We start from the raw sequence: 15,113 nt of genomic DNA, 5'->3' as shown, positions 1-15,113 counted from the left end.
CTAGCAGTCTTTCACAAGGCAACCCTGTAACAGCATTTCATCCTGGATTCTCGTCTGTCTTGCATTCTTTAATTGAACAAATTACTGAGCAGCAGAAGTGGGGATGAAAAAGACCGAAATTGCATATTATAGTAATACTACCAGACTAGAAAATTTCTTGATTCTGCCTTTTATGAGCCAAACTACATGGGTTAATGTACATCCATGGATCCATATTCAGATTACACCTGATATGCATAAATTATTCTAATCTCTGTCCTCTTGTGCATAGTTCTGTCCCTTATATGCTAGTCCTGGAAATACCTAGTCAGGTGCCTCTGCCCTTTTTCAGTTGGTGCATGTGTACCTGAGATTCAGTGTCATTTATTTTATTTTATTTTTTTAAGTGAAAGGGCCTTGACATTTAACTGCATATGCTGCCAATCTCATTTTCCTTCACGCTAGAACAGTGCTGCCCAATGAAGTGGTTGATACATTAGACACTACTAGGCTTATGCATGGTGACATACTTAATCTTCTTGCTTATTGCTTTCTTCCACGTCTACTTTAAAAACTTCTTCCTGTGCTAGGTTACCTCTCCATGTAATATTAATATGCAGTTATTTTGCCCCTTCCAGTGTCTCTAGTCAGTAATTCATAAGTAGTCACACAGAACTTCCTTCACCCCGGTCTCTTCTCTCTTCTGAGACTGCTGTGGAGGAGGGTATTAAAGACTCCACTGAATATCCAGCAGTGCCTCTGCAATTGCTGTACATCTTTTGCTCTTAGTTGCAGCAAGGAAGCTTTTTGGTAGGAAAGTGCCTAATTGCTTCAGGATACACAACTAGAAATACTCTATTCACCTGCAGTATGATCAGCAAGATTAGAAGGAAGATGCTTGACAACAGTGACTTGTGGGTATAAGGGCTGGTGATGAGTTTGCCCCTTCCCAGTGTTTAATAATATGTATTCCACAGTCTGTATTTGCCAAGTTTGACTTCTGGGCTGTACATGGTTGAAAGACACTAAGGATAACACAGCACTGGAGTAAGTATATGAGTCTGGGGAAATGACTCCAAAGCCTGGAGTGACTTTCTAATAACCCAGAATCTAGGATCCACTTTTATTTTGCTATACCAGGTCCTACCAGTTCATCAAGCAGTGGAGTCAAGTCCCAGAGGTGTACTGGATGGAGTACACCGTGTCTCTGAACTACCTTGCCTAAATGCATGGGTTTTTCAAATAAGTTTGCTGGAGGTTGTCCATAATAGCTGCCATTGTGTCCAAATCAGCCCTCTCCCACAGTCACACCGCAAAGATGTGGATTTCTACTAGAAACAGTTTGTCTGCCTAGCTGAAAGCTGTGGTGTTCAGTTTAGAAGCTAGCTTGATACTTGGAAATCCTGGGTATTCTGGTGATTTTTAATGGCTTGGGCCAGCTGATAACTTTGGAAAGCTTTAATTTGTTGTCTTTGTTCTTTTTGAACATTTTCTTGCTGCTTGAGATTCTGTTATTTTTCCCCCTCAGTAATAATCTATAAAGACCTGGCTAGCCTTTCTTGAATTTGCATTCTGTTGGTCTGGAAGGGTTGGACAAAAGTTACAAGAACTGGTGTACAATCCATTTTTTAAATCTTTATTTCTTTCTTCAGTGCCTTACGGCGTGGGAGTCAATTATACCACTATTGCAAGACAAGCCAGAGACCAAATAAGAAGTACCTTCATGGACAGTCTAGCACTTCGATGCTCAGTACCACTAGACATACTGGAACTGTATGAAGGACTCCTTTTGTCAAATTAACTGAAATGCCAGCTGCACTTAGGCTGGAACAGACGCTCTGAAAACGATTTGAATTTTTTTCCTCACTTTCTGTGTTAAAACTGGGGTATGTTTCATCTTTTTGAGTTACCTTGAATGGTTCCTTCTTTATCCTATGGAGTGATTGGGGGTTCATAGTGAAAGTGCACGGGGATCTTGATAAAACTTACCTCTCTAGTCTGGAAGGAACTGATGAGTGGAACGCTGAAAAGATGAAAATAAAACTCTACTGCAAGGTGCCAAATGACATCTTTATTACCATTCTGCTTTGTTTGCTAAAAAAAAAAATTATAATTATTCCTATGATACAGTACTCCCTAACCAATCCTTATCCCTTTTTTTGGATGGACAGGGAAAGGCTGGAAATGAGTATTTTCTGGTTTGCTACCACCCATATGCTCCCTCTGGATAAAATGGTTTCTGGAGACTTTTCTGTGTGGGAGTTGGGCTGGTCCTAGACAGAACATACCAATACCACCTGCAGATAGCTTGTGATGCAAGCATGAACTGTGGTTTTTGTGAGTGTGGCATGCTGTTGGTTCATACTGAGTATCTTTGTTTACCTTGGTGATTATGAAGTAATGTCAGTTGGCTGAAGTGTACTTGTGACTGACTTGGGAATTAAAGTCAGCTTAGCTGCGGGAGTGAGTTGAACAGTGGCCTTTCAAGGCTTATGGGAATGGTGGAAGCAAGTGTGAGTCTTTAGTGTATTTTTTCTAAAGCTAGCTCTGGAAGTTGCATGTTAGAGTTCTCTTGGTCCATGCTTTAAATGTTTCTGGGTTTTGTTTTTTTTCTGAACTAGAGCCACTTTGGGCTTGGTCACTTAGGTGCCTGCTGTAGTAAAGGTAGAACTCTGCTTTCTCTCCCCATGTTTTTTTTGCAGCAGCCAAAAGCCAAAAAGTGTCAAATGCTTTCTTACACCAAGCATCATTGTGTGTGAAACTTGCCTTAAACAGGTCGGTGGGGGTGGATGGCTACCCTATTAGGTACACGTAGTGTTCATACCTGTCTCTACTGAACCACATGGCAAGTCTTTTAAGTCTACTTTTGGTACAGATGTATTTTCTTAGTAGTTGTTATTGGCCTTTAGAAATGTAACTGCTTCTTCAAGGCCCCTTTTTTCCCTTTCTTTTGCAGTCCTGCCTCAAGTAAATGCCTGCTTGGTGTTAATGGCCTTAGGAATGCTGCTGCAATTTCCAGGGTCCCAGAGTCTTGGTTTAACAGCATGCGGATAAATCCTTTTTAACCATCCTAAGTGAGGGGGTTTGGGGCTGATATCAATGTAATATTGGAATTTGGTGGTATAAATAATTCTGAGTGCTTACTGCTAAACTTGAGTCATTACTTATCTCTGGCAACATTCTTGTGAAGAATCTGAGCAGTAATTGAGTATGTGCAACTTCTGTGTTCTGTGATGACCTACCAGGTACCAGTCTGGTTTGGACTTTTATCTCTTCATAAACACCTGAGGCTCCCCTGCTAAGCTTGGTGACTTTGTAGCAACTGTCAAGATGAGTTATTGCAGCAATGTGGTAGCTGTCAGGCTAATGAGATGATGCTCTCTGGGTGCAAAAGTCAAGTTTAAGACATTTTAAGCGGTCTTCCTTTTTGACTTAGCCTCCATTGACAACTCTGTGGTACTAAACAAACTATGCTTTTTGGTTTAAGATCACAGTTTGTCAATATATACTTATTTGGTGTAAATAAGAACTCTGCTTTTAGTTGTTGTTATGTCCAGAATGACAAACTACTTGTGGTGCAAGGGAAGTGCTTAAAGGGATCATACTGAAGCAGTAACCAAGTGTTTTCCTCAATCTCTCCCTTCTAAAATAAGCACTTCCATACCCTTAACAGTCTGACCTTCAGGGTAACAGTCTTCCCTATTTCCCACAAACAGAGATAAACATGCTTTTTTGAGCTGGTTCCTGTGTGGTAAATGGAATTTTGTAGTTGACTCTGCAACATCACTGGGAGCCAAGCAAAATGTAATTTGAACTAATATTTAGACAGTCTTCCCTTCACCTTGTCAAAAAAAAGAAGTGAAAGATTACTAGAAAGGATGGTGGGTTTTTTTCCTACAGTTGAGTAGGTTTTGTATGATGCCTTACAACACTGAGGTCCTGTTCCCTCTTAGTTTTATGTCAAACTGAAGTGGGTATTAGTTGTGGGGAATTTAGCAATTGACATCACAGCTGTTCATGAGAAGCATAATGGATAGTGGGGAGTACCAAGTAGAGTTCAAATCAACATGTAACCATTGAGGGTGGAGCTGTTGAAGGTCAGCTTAAATTTTCTTTAGGCTGATGCCACAGATTCTGCAGCATAGTTTTTAAACTAGTCCTCATCCAAAATACGTTTCAAATTCAGGTAAATCCTTTTCTGGCTAAGCTGTTGAAAGGCAGGCATGCTTTTCACTTCCCTGTTGGAGTATATGGCTCTGTGGCACCTGCAAGTTGATTTGGAGGAGAGGTTGGAACATGTGCCTCAGGCTGTGGCCACTGATAGGATTTCTTAATGATCCGGAACACCAAAACCTCTTAAGCCCCTACAAGGGAAGCAAACCTTAACACTCAAAACAGGAGTCCTCTGTAAGAATTGCTGCAGTGTAAGGATGTGTAGTGGTGGGTCTCTCAGCTCCTGTGGCCTACGGAGGAGTCTCTTTATAAAGAGCTGTTGTAAATCACTAGGCAACTGTGGGAGAGGCTGTGAGGTGTGGGGCAGCAGTGCCAAACAGGAGAACTACAAAAGAGCAGGAAACTCCTGTAAGATGTAAAGAGTGACACTTGTAAAGAGTGCACTTACTTAACTGCTGTTAGTGAGAGGTTAAGATCTGAACTGTTAGTGAAACTCTGACATGTTATCCTGTAATCCTTACAGGATAGAGGCTGTCCTTTGGATGGCCCAAACATTAAGTGTGAAAAGTAAGAGGTGTTGGTAAAGGGAAGCAGGAGTAGTGCAGAAGCTTCATCTTTGAGTAACTTGAGTGTTCAGTCACTTAAGGTCACCCTCTGCACATGCACTAAAATGATGTCAAAAGTAGTTGCACTTTTTCTATAAGCCTATGTAACATGCAGCACCTTCAACAGTCCTTAAATTAGCCCAGTTTTCCTTATAATCCATAGCCAGACCAAGTTCCCTCTCAGAGGATGCATGATTCACTGCTGTCCTGGTTACTTCTGTGTAATTTCTGAGGTGTTTGTTTCTTCTCTTAACTGGCACCAGCACAATAAACCAAGCACTGAGATCTTGTTTTCATGCTTGGTAACGAACCGTGCATTGTTCATATGTATTCTTACCAGGTTCTGACTCTTGCAATAAACATAGATGTTGAAATATCATGGCTTTTTCAGGTATCCATTGAAAAATGAAAAGGTAATAGGTGTAGCCCTAAAGACACGAACTCTTCTGATGTGAGTTGTATCAAAGAATAAACTATGGATTCTTCATTGAAGCCTACTTGGATTTTTGTCATACTGACACTTGTGCTAAAGACAGAGTAGTGGGATGAGTGGTAGAAAGAAACATCTGCAAGCATGAGTGGCAGAGACGGTACTGCAGGGGTACTGTGAGGTAGCCTTGCAGCAGTGGCTCTGCATAGTCTGTTTGTGATGCATATTGTTTCAGGTGTCAGTCCTGCAGATGCCAAGGTACAAAGAATTCCTTCCCAGCCCACCAGGGACTGTTCAGTGTTTTAACAGGAGCCATGCTTTTGTTAAAACTTGCACAATTTAACTGATTATGATTAAAGTTGCAGACTGTTAAAATCCTGGTGCTGATAACCACTGAGCAAAATTGCATAGACTAAACTAGCTCATTAGATGTTCAGCCTTCTTAAATTCTGAAGGTAGAACAGTGTTTCCCTTGGTATATTAACTTTTACTACAACAACCAATGAATAGGGAAAATGGGGTCTTTTTTTTTTTTTTTTTTAAGGTAGGGGAGTTGCTACTACTTGCCAGGTTTGTGTTTTGGGTTTTTTTACTGTAAAGTAAAACTGGGGATCACAGGAATAAACTTGCCTTCTGGCAGTGTGAATGTTGCATTTTAAACTTTTGGGGAGTGCTGTTTAACCAATTTTATGGAATAAAATGGCAATGCTTAATTCTATGCTTAGCACTTTGGAGTCTTGCCACGGTATCCAACCTGTACAAGAACCCAGTAATGAACTGGGCTAGTTTTAAGGTTGCATGGCTAAGGCACAGTACTTGTGCAGAAAATAATGCACTTTCCAAAAAGGCGTAAGTAGATTACCCTTCTGTAAGTGACATGCTAAAACATTAAAGGCTACTTGCTGTCCTAGACTACTTTGAAGGCCTTGGTACTGTATGCTTTGAAGCTAAACCATTTCCTTAACTCTGCTGCTGGGATATTAATCCCTATCTTCAGGTCAAGCAGCAGGGTTGGGGCCAGTGCCACATCCGCACTGCACAGGGAGACAGGTCGCAGAGGGACGGTCTTACGATAGCAAACAGCCAAAGGGCTTTTGTCTTTAGTATTTGAAAATAAAACAGCACCATCCTTGTTCTCTTTTCCTCTGTGCCTGCATCCCTCTGTCCCTTCTTAAGGTTTGGAGAGTTGGGTCATGCAGGTGAAGGCAAGCTGGCTGTGAGTGGAGGTGGTCTCATCCCCTTCTTTGCTGAAGGTGTCAGTACTGGGGACCAAAATGGTGCTGGCTCATCATCCAGACTCTTCTGCTTTCAGCCTCTGTGAACCCACTTACCAGAACTAGAGTCACTGTTCATACCATTAAAAACCAAAATGAAAGCTGTGAAAAGATTTGTCTCTCTGTGAATTAGCTAGTCAACAATGTAAAAATGGGAAGGAGGCTTTTGTTTCCTGCACTAGACCAAATCTGGCAACTGTGCTCTTGTTCAGACTCGCAGGCTAGGAAATGTTGTCTTGCCTTCTGGTGCTGGCATGTTTCTATACCCTTTCATATATCTCTGTATAAATATACTTTGTGCATTGTTTACTATGGAACTAGTATTAATGGAAAAAAACACTTTGAGGTAAAACTGTTTGTAATTCTCTATTAGTGTGTACATTTTTTAAAATGCACTGTTTGTTTACCTCAATTAATTTAATGGAATGGACCAATAAATGTATTAAAAGATGACTCCTTTACCTAGAATGTAAAGTTTCATTTTTTGCAGACTTTGCCATTGAAATGACGTGTGCACTTATTTTGCTGGGCAGCTCACTATCATACTGCAGAAATACCAGAAATACTCTTCCCTTAAAATCTTGTTCCACTGCTGATTTAACTAAAAGTCATCCGTCTGTTGTTGTAGTACATTTGGTATTACTTGAAAGTGAAGTCTGGAGCTGAGGAAAGATTGCAAGAGTGTGTGTCTGTGGGGAACAGGGGTGGCAGCAACTTCCTCAGAAAGGGCTTGCATAGTGAGTAATCAGCTTCTGCTTGCTGCATCCCTGGCTTGAACTGAAGCTGCCTGATTTGCCTCCAGATGATTTCAGTTACTGAAGGGCTTTTAACTTGCCATTACTTAGTCCAGGAGCTTGGAAGCTGCTTAATCCTTGTTAATTCAATTAGCATGTAAGTAGACACATAATTTAAGCCCTCATCCCTCTGGGGCATGCCAGTCTTTTGAATCATATTTGGATTGAGCTGACATCTCATGCCAGCGGCTGTATTGTATGAGGTTCCTTTTGGTAGGGGTTTCAAGCCAGTATAAAGCTGAGGTAATAAGGTGACTATTACCTGGTATTAGTGTCCCTACACCTTCGTAAAGCCTGTAGGAGTAGTGTGCTGCACTTACCTGTTCTTAATCTGATATGTCCTGGTGGTGTGAGTTGAAATGCTGGTATTGGCTCTTGAGTCATAGGTGTCCTCCCATGAGCTCTGTTAAAGCACTGTCCAGGGACAGTGGGACAATCTCCCAGAAGTCAGAGGCATGAACATCTATTCAGGAGTGTTTTATTGTAGGGATTACTAAAAGTGTCTTATATTACTTTTTTTTTACAGTGGTATTTCTGTATTTAGTGGTCTTCTAAGTAACATTGATCAGCTGGGCTGACACATCTTCTGTAGCACTTGGAGAGCAGGTCTGTCCTGCTGACAACCGTGTGCATGCAGCATGTGGCTTGTGGACCCCTCCTTCATCAGCCAAAGTCACAGAACTGCTCTGAGGTTTCTGAAGGAACAGACAAGAAGGAACTAATGGAAAAACTGATCCTCTGCTTTCCCCTTCAACGTTGAAGGATGTGTCTTCTTTTCTACCCTGTTCTCATCCCTCTGCACTATTGCTAACCAGCCTAGCAGGAAAGCAAAATTCTCTGAAGACTGCTGGTGTGCAATAGCCAACGCATGTACTCTGCAACATGATGTACTGCAGAAATAACAAGGCAAACTTCTTTGTCATGGGTGAGCTCAGTGGCTGAGAAGCCATGGCATGCTGTGAAATGGAAACACAAATGAGGTGCTTCCTGTAATGATGATAATTGTGGGGACTAATGCTTGGCAAACCTTCCACTTCGGTAGCTCAAAGAGTTGATAAAGACCAGAAGACGCTTTAGCTGGTACAGCCTCTGTCACTCAGTCAGAATCTGAAGGGAGCCAGTGGTTGAACGTTGTTTGATGGCCACAATGCTGTAAAGAGCAATAAAAATGCAGGTTACAAGAGACCTAGCAAACTACTTTTTCAAGCTACAGTTTGCTTTTGCCCCATCAATTCTTTAGCTTAAACTTTGCTGGGGTGTCTGGAGCTGACTGAGTGCTCATGTGATTCCTCTCAAGGATCTGCCAGCCTCTCTGTAAGTTATTCCTGTGTACAAACAATGACGTTGGCACCATTTGTCATCTTTCAGACTCTGAAGTCCTAATAACCTGTGTTTGTGGTGATAATAGTGCTAACTTCTATTTGGAGCCTGTATTAAAAAGCAGTTGAGTAGCTAGCAGTGACTCGCTGTTAACAGCAGCGTTGTGCATAGTCACTCCTGTGTCTGGAAAATAGGAGGAGAGCAAAGCCAGGGGAATGATGAGTATGAAGTAGCCTTCCCCACAGTTGTAGTCCTGCTGACACCAGGTGTCAGACATGTTCACAAGCCTGGAAAGCCTTTGGTGCTCTGGGTGAGGCACAGCTGATGGTGTAGGAGCTTTCCTTAGTGCTGCTTTTTCTTTTCTTCCTAAGTGATAACAGTGAAGTTGGTATATGTACTGCCTTTAGACTTTCTACTGTTATTTTTTTAAAAAATTACAGCAAAACTTGGCAAGAATTTTGTCTGGGATCAGACATTAGCCTAGCCATTAGTTGCCTTGTATCTTAATGAAAATACTCTTGTTGCATGGATTAAATACTGACATTATAGCTATTCACTTTAACTTCATACTGGAAGAGTCTCGTTGCTTCTAGTAATGCAATGAGCTGGAGGGTCTTGGGGAGAGAATGACAGGCAAGGTGAGATTTGGAGGGAAATCCATCGAAAATTCTGGAAGAGTAGATGGAGATGCTGTTTCAGCTTTGTCTCTTCAAATTAAGCTGGTTTTGTGCTTAAAACTTTTTCTTGAAATTGTACCTCTCAGTCATTCTGTAGCTGTACAGTTGGGCAAATTGACTGGATCAGAAAAGTAACTATATCCTTACTGTGCGTTAATGGTTTCTCTTTGAAAGAAACACCTGAAGAAGACTCAGATTATTCTTTTCTATCACAATTAAGTAACCTGCAATGGATTTTTTTAAAAAATGTTTTACTTTGTGTAGGATTATTCCCTCATTCTACTTATTACTATTTTTGCAATATCAAGCAGTACATTTGTGTGAAGGCTTTGTCCCCTGGGATTAGCAGCTCTTAAACTGCCAAGTATTCCTCTGACAGCAATTCATGTTACATTAAACAAAAAGAAGTCTAAAAAAATTGGCTAAATCACTTGCAAGTTTCTTTCTTTGAATCTCTTTGATATTTGTCAACATATTTCTGTAAGATTTTTGTTTCTCTTTAATTAAAAAAAAAAAGTTATTTTTCCTATCTGTATTAGACCTATAATCAGGAAGCATGGAGAAAATAACAGCATGTGCTTTTGGACAAAACCCTTTCTATTTCTTACCTTAAAGGGAGGAGACTCAGGCAGCTGACTAGAAAAGACAAAATGAAACAGAAGCCACTATACCAGTTCAGTGTGTTTTGATAGATCTTGTTATAGACTGTAGATGTCACTACTCCCGTGGTGACTAAAGACAACTGCAGCAGGACAAACACCTTACCTGTAAAACAAGAACATAGTTTGTTACCGGGTAGAAAAAACCAGCTCTGGTACCTCCCTGACGATTCCAGGAACACCACTGTGTGGAAGAGTGATGTGGTCGTTGCTTTATAAGTGCCAGATGGCATGAACTTGTATCTTCTTCTGTTCTAGACCAGAATTAAATGACTTTCCCTTCTTTTAGGCAGAGGACAAAAGATCCAACTGGAAAACTCTCTGTTTAAACAGTCTAGATTAGAGGTGGCTGCTTGGAAGAGCAGCAATAAACTGGGCAATAAGTGCTCCTTTCCCTAGGAGGTAGAAAAGTAGTCTTGGGCTAACACCTTCAGGACAGGAGAGATTTTAGTCAGGGTCTGCCTCTGCCCTAGGCCAGAAGAGTGGTCCACTGGGTTAAAATCATAATAATGCCTGAAATGGGGAGGTGCGTGTAATCTGTATGATGTTTAGGGTGGATGAAAGGCAGAAACTGAATTCTAACTGAAAGAGGGTTTTTGCTGAAGTGCACCCTTCTGTTTCTGTTGTGGTAAATGGGGGAAGGGGGAGTAACCCAGCCCTGCCAGGATGTGCAAAGTGGGAGCAAGGTCAGGGCTGTGTGCTGAGCTTGCTGCCCTGGCAGCCTTCTCCAGCTGCACAGTGTGAGCAGCCGCCACCTAAGGAGACAATACTGCTACCAAGGCAAGGGCTGCTTGGCTGCATGGTCCTGCTTGAGAGCTGGCCTGCCGCTGGCATCAGGTGCAGCCTGTATGGCTCATGGTGGAGGTTAAAAATTAATTAATAATAATGATTAATTTGGGGTGTGAGCTGCGCTGTTTGTGGCAGGTAGGTGAGTTTGCTACGGACCACGCTGAGGAGCAGAAGCGGTAGGAATGAACTGGTGACAGAGGAGTGTTGTGTTCATATGGCAGAAGGGAAAAGAATGCAAAGGATGGCTGTAAGAACATGTCTGGAGGAGGCATGAGCAGTCATGGGCTTTAGGTGCTATTTGAATGCAAGACCAGTCCCATCTGTTGTGTCTAAAATCCAGCTCATTGGGGTAAAAAATGGTAGCCTTCAGTACGGTGTTGTGAAGTGTATATATTTTACTATTTTCTAATATATTTTTTCATAGAAAAGAATTTCTGCTCCTGTGTACCAAAAAGGGCCAAATTTTATGCAAAGGTTATCATTTGTTAGTTAAATTGTGGTCTGACAGGAACAAATTGCCAGGTAACACTTGGACATGTCTTTAGAGAGCATAACTGAAAAAAGATGAAAGAAATCCATCCTTCCCAAAACTGGAAGTAAAAGAAGCCAAATATAAATGGTGTGAATATCACAGTCCTCCTCTTGGTTTTCCCTGGAGTACTGTGTTTTTGAGCAGCACCCCAGGTATTTTCCCTGACTTTGAGCTGCACACTGATAGTAATCTCTTGAAGCATGTACTGAAAATTTTGTGGATAAATGATGATGCAACCGAGGATGAGAAGTTTGGATGTGACAATCTTGTTCTGCAAGTTTCTCTGCTCCTCCTTTCTCATTTGTGGTATCAGCTGTTCTGGTTTTATTACGTAAAGCACAGATTGCAGCAATAACTTACCTTTCTCTTTGTGCCTTAGGCTGAATGGAGGGATTTGAGTTTTTTGATCAGTAAGGTAACTGAAGTACTTACCATAGGATGATCCTTCAACATGCTTGGATAACATGGACCTGATGGTTGGTAAGGGGATGAGGGCAAACAGCATCACTGCCCGTGCTGCAATGCAATGAATATGTAGTCATCAGTACCTGCTCCTTGTTTCCCCACACAACTACTGCTCTTGAAGACTACGTGCTTCTGGGTTGGGCAGGGCCTTTGCTTCACCTTTTCATGTCCCTTGAGTACCAGAAGGAAGTACAAATCTTTGGTAGGAGTGTAGGTCCTCACTTCATCTAAGCAATGGTGGATAAGCCACCTGTTGCTCCCACTAGCAGAGGTACTTTGCCCAAACCAGCTGTGGTCTCTTGGTCTCAGCCTGAAATCCCAGTTTAGATGGAATATAGCACTGTCCTTTGAGCTAGTGAGGCTGATTTGAGTCTAACCAGCAGAGGGAGCACCCCATGCTACATGGCCTTGACAGAAACAGTACCTTTGTGACACTACAGCTGTTTTCTACCTGGGTGCTTCTGGCTTGCATTATTTTAAGCTTTCTCTAGTGTGGAAACTTTTCGGGAGCTGGAATTACCTTCCTGTCAGCAGAACCAACCTCAGTGAAAAGTCGATTCATGTCTAGTGTACTGAGGTGTTTCTGCAATGCAGGGAATAAGCATCCTGCACGGTGTGTAGCAATGTGTGTTCACGATGGACTTAATATTAAGAAGCATTTTTTTATTTTAATTTTTTATTTTTTGTTCCCCAGCCTGATTGCCTAAACAAACAAAATCTCTTAAAAATTTCACTCAGTGTTTGGCTTAGTACACAAATATAATATCCTACCATCTTTTCCTTTAGAATAACTTTTGGTTTTTCAATTTCTCATTCCCTGTAGGGGCAGACAGAAAAATCGCTTCAGGCCATTTCTCTTAGATCTTTTTCGCACTTTCAGAAGCAAAACCTCAAAGCCATGCAACACATGATTCATACCTGACAAACAGAGTATCATCCATCTCACTGCCACAATGGATGCGGTTCTTGGGTTTTGTTATCTATATTCCTGCAGAGGCTACCTCCCAACAATAAACTGGCCTTTCCTTCATCATGGGATGCTGCCCCATCTATAGTTATCTGTCCCTTGGTCATTTGTACATAGTGTAAGATTCCTTACACTACATTATCATTATATTTTAGTTGCTAAAGCAGCTCCAATGTTTTGCTATTAAGCTTCCCATCATCCATAAATGCCTTAATGTAAGAAAAATAAATCACGTCTTAAGATGTTCGCTTAATAGGAAAACTTCGCCAATTTGTTTCTGTTGTAGCCTTAAGCCTTACCTCACAAAAGGCAAGTGCTTCCCATCAATGCAGCAGCGTGGTCCAACTAGTACAGGTAGCCAGCAACAACTCCTGCTCCCCCGCCGTGTGAGCATTGCTCCCCTGTTCAGATCTGGGCTATGACCAAGTGACGAACTACAAGTCAACCAACCTTAAACTAAGCCTTGGCAGGAGTGTATGCCTCCTCTGGATATTGTAGGGTGCTGAGTGTAAGAGTACAAAGGGAGATGTGAGGAGAGGGGAATGATAATGAGGCTTCCTGGGGAATTGCTCGTGCGATGGTCTGCCACGCTCCCTGTTCTGAAACTTGCAGTGAAGCAGAGCAAAAGCCCTTCTCCTGATGTCGAAAGACCCCAGCCCCTTTCTCAAGGTGCACTTGCTCGTGCGAGTGGCTGTTCGACTCACCGATATAGAACAGGAACGTCCACCGCACGAAGGCCATAATGAGGATGCCAGCGCTGAAGGATGCCACTCCAATCATGATCATGGTAATGTCCCTCAGGTACTGGGAGAACACAAATACCCCTAGGAAGCTGGTGATGAAGATCACGTACCCAGCAGCATTGCCATGGCCAATCTCCACAGCATTCCAACTTAAAGGCTCCCTGAGCAAGAAGAGCGGGAGCACGTTCATTGCACCAACGACAGCAAGGTCATAGAGGATGGCTGCCACAAACAGCATGATGATGAGTAGTTTTGAGGGGGATACTGGAGTGGAGCTGCTGCTCTCCGAAGGTTGGGAACTCCCTGCCGCTGCTGCTCCTGTTCCTGTGTGGGCTGGTAGCTGGCTGCCTACCTCCTCTGCACTCTTGGCTTTGGCTGGGCAGGAAGCAGCTGGCCTGGGGACTGTCAGGACAAAAATGCTGTAGAGGAGGCAGAAAGCATAGCAAGCGATGCTGCAGCCCACCAGCACAGTGCCATCTCGATAGTGGTCACTGAAGCCAACAAAGAGGTAGCCAGATGCCATGCTTCCTAGAAAGCCAGCGAGGCCATACACCAGCTCAATAATGATGAGCCGCAGAGACCTCCTGCTCTCGGAGGACCCCAGGGATGCCAGAGCCATGACGCCTGCCCAGAGCGTGGTGAAACCGCCTGCCAGCCCATTGAAGGCAGCAGCCCCATACATCACCTCGATGGGCCAGCCCAGCAGCATCAGGAGGAGCAGGAGAGTTTTGGAGCCCAAGTAGCCAAGAAGAGGGAAGCAGATGGGTATCTTCCGATGTATCCTGTCCCCCAGCTTGGATAAGCCGTAGGCTGACACCAGTGGGCTCAGGCCCAGGACTAGGTTGTAGATTATATAAAAATTAGAGACAGCCTTCTGCTGAGCATCTTCCAGTGCATGGGAAGGAGCAGTGGTGTTGGTCTGGTTGTAGTAGTTCTTCACCACCAGCAGCAGTGCTGTGTCATAGAAGGCGCTGGCTACTTGGGAACCCGCGACCACTGGCTCAATCCACGTCCTCATCACTGTCACCCCCACCATGCTGCTGGTGACTACCTTTTCTTGGGGAGAACTGTTTTCAGGGAGATGCGTGGGAGGAAACGGTGCAGGAGGAAACGGCTCTTCAGAAGTTCTGCTCTGGAGGCATGCTTGGAGAGGAGCAGCGGAGGAAAAAACAAAAGGTCTGCCGGGCTGCACAGAGTCAGAGAGTTGTGCAAGAGATGATCTGGCTGGGAGGATATTTGCACCTCGCCTTGCTGCGTATACATACGCATGCACATCCCTGCGCTGCTCTGATCACCAGCTCACACATGAGAGGCTTTTGTACAGCTGGAGAACGCCCTTGCACTCGCTGACTGCCACTGCTCCTCTTCCTGGTCTAGTTTCAACAGAGATCAGATGACCTAGGGGAATTTCTCTCTCCCAGTTTAGGAAGTGAAAATGCCCTGATCAAGTAATTGCTGCAGTTTGGGGTGGTGGTTTGCTTTTTGTTTGGTTTGGGTTTTTTTTTCACTTTTGGCATCCTTACCGTGTCACAGGACTCTCAGGGTGGCTGTGAGGGCAGGGGATGGCTGTGTGCTTTTTTGTCAGGTAATTTTTTAATTCCCCTTACTGCCAGCTTTTTTTCCTTTCTTCTACAAAAATATGTTGTTGGCTCGTTTGCTCTCACCTGCTTCTGTCTGCCCTGTTGCTGCATCGTGCCCCTTATGTC

At 43.1% G+C, this 15,113-nt stretch overlaps 2 protein-coding genes across 2 annotated transcripts in view; one reads left to right on the top strand and one right to left on the bottom strand.

The window, feature by feature from the left end:
- SNX30 (sorting nexin family member 30) overlaps positions 1 to 6,922 on the top strand; it is a 53,550-nt gene extending 46,628 nt beyond the window's left edge. Inside the window, exon 9 of the mRNA XM_030004359.2 lies at positions 1,632 to 6,922. Coding sequence (XP_029860219.1) covers positions 1,632 to 1,691 — 60 coding nt within the window. The 3' untranslated portion in view covers positions 1,692 to 6,922. The remainder of the gene's footprint in view (positions 1 to 1,631) is intronic.
- A 47-nt stretch (positions 6,923 to 6,969) lies between these two features.
- Positions 6,970 to 14,762, bottom strand: SLC46A2 (solute carrier family 46 member 2). Its single transcript, XM_030005849.2, has 4 exons — positions 13,369 to 14,762; positions 11,665 to 11,748; positions 9,861 to 10,017; positions 6,970 to 8,405 (listed from the first exon to the last, which is right to left on the bottom strand). The coding sequence occupies exons 1-4, from the start codon at positions 14,441 to 14,443 to the stop codon at positions 8,348 to 8,350; spliced, it is 1,374 nt and encodes a 457-aa protein (XP_029861709.1). The 5' UTR covers positions 14,444 to 14,762; the 3' UTR covers positions 6,970 to 8,347.
- Positions 14,763 to 15,113: the final 351 nt, after the last annotated feature.

The sequence above is a fragment of the Aquila chrysaetos genome, chromosome Z (assembly GCF_900496995.4).
Source record: "Aquila chrysaetos chrysaetos chromosome Z, bAquChr1.4, whole genome shotgun sequence".
Taxonomy (NCBI): domain Eukaryota; kingdom Metazoa; phylum Chordata; class Aves; order Accipitriformes; family Accipitridae; genus Aquila; species Aquila chrysaetos.
Note: the sequence above shows the minus strand (reverse complement) of the source record. Positions and strands in the feature narration are given on the sequence as shown.

Excerpts from the sequence above, each read along its gene's own strand:
- SLC46A2 (XM_030005849.2), bottom strand. The coding sequence starts at position 14,443 with ATGGTGGGGGTGACAGTGATGAGGACGTGGATTGAGCCAGTGGTCGCG. Across the intron at positions 11,749-13,368 it reads GACGTTCCTGTTCTATATCG|CACGGGCAGTGATGCTGTTT; the intron begins GTGAGTCGAACA and ends ATTGCATTGCAG. Across the intron at positions 8,406-9,860 it reads CTGAGTCTCCTCCCTTTAAG|CATTGTGGCCATCAAACAAC; the intron begins GTAAGAAATAGA and ends TGCTCTTTACAG.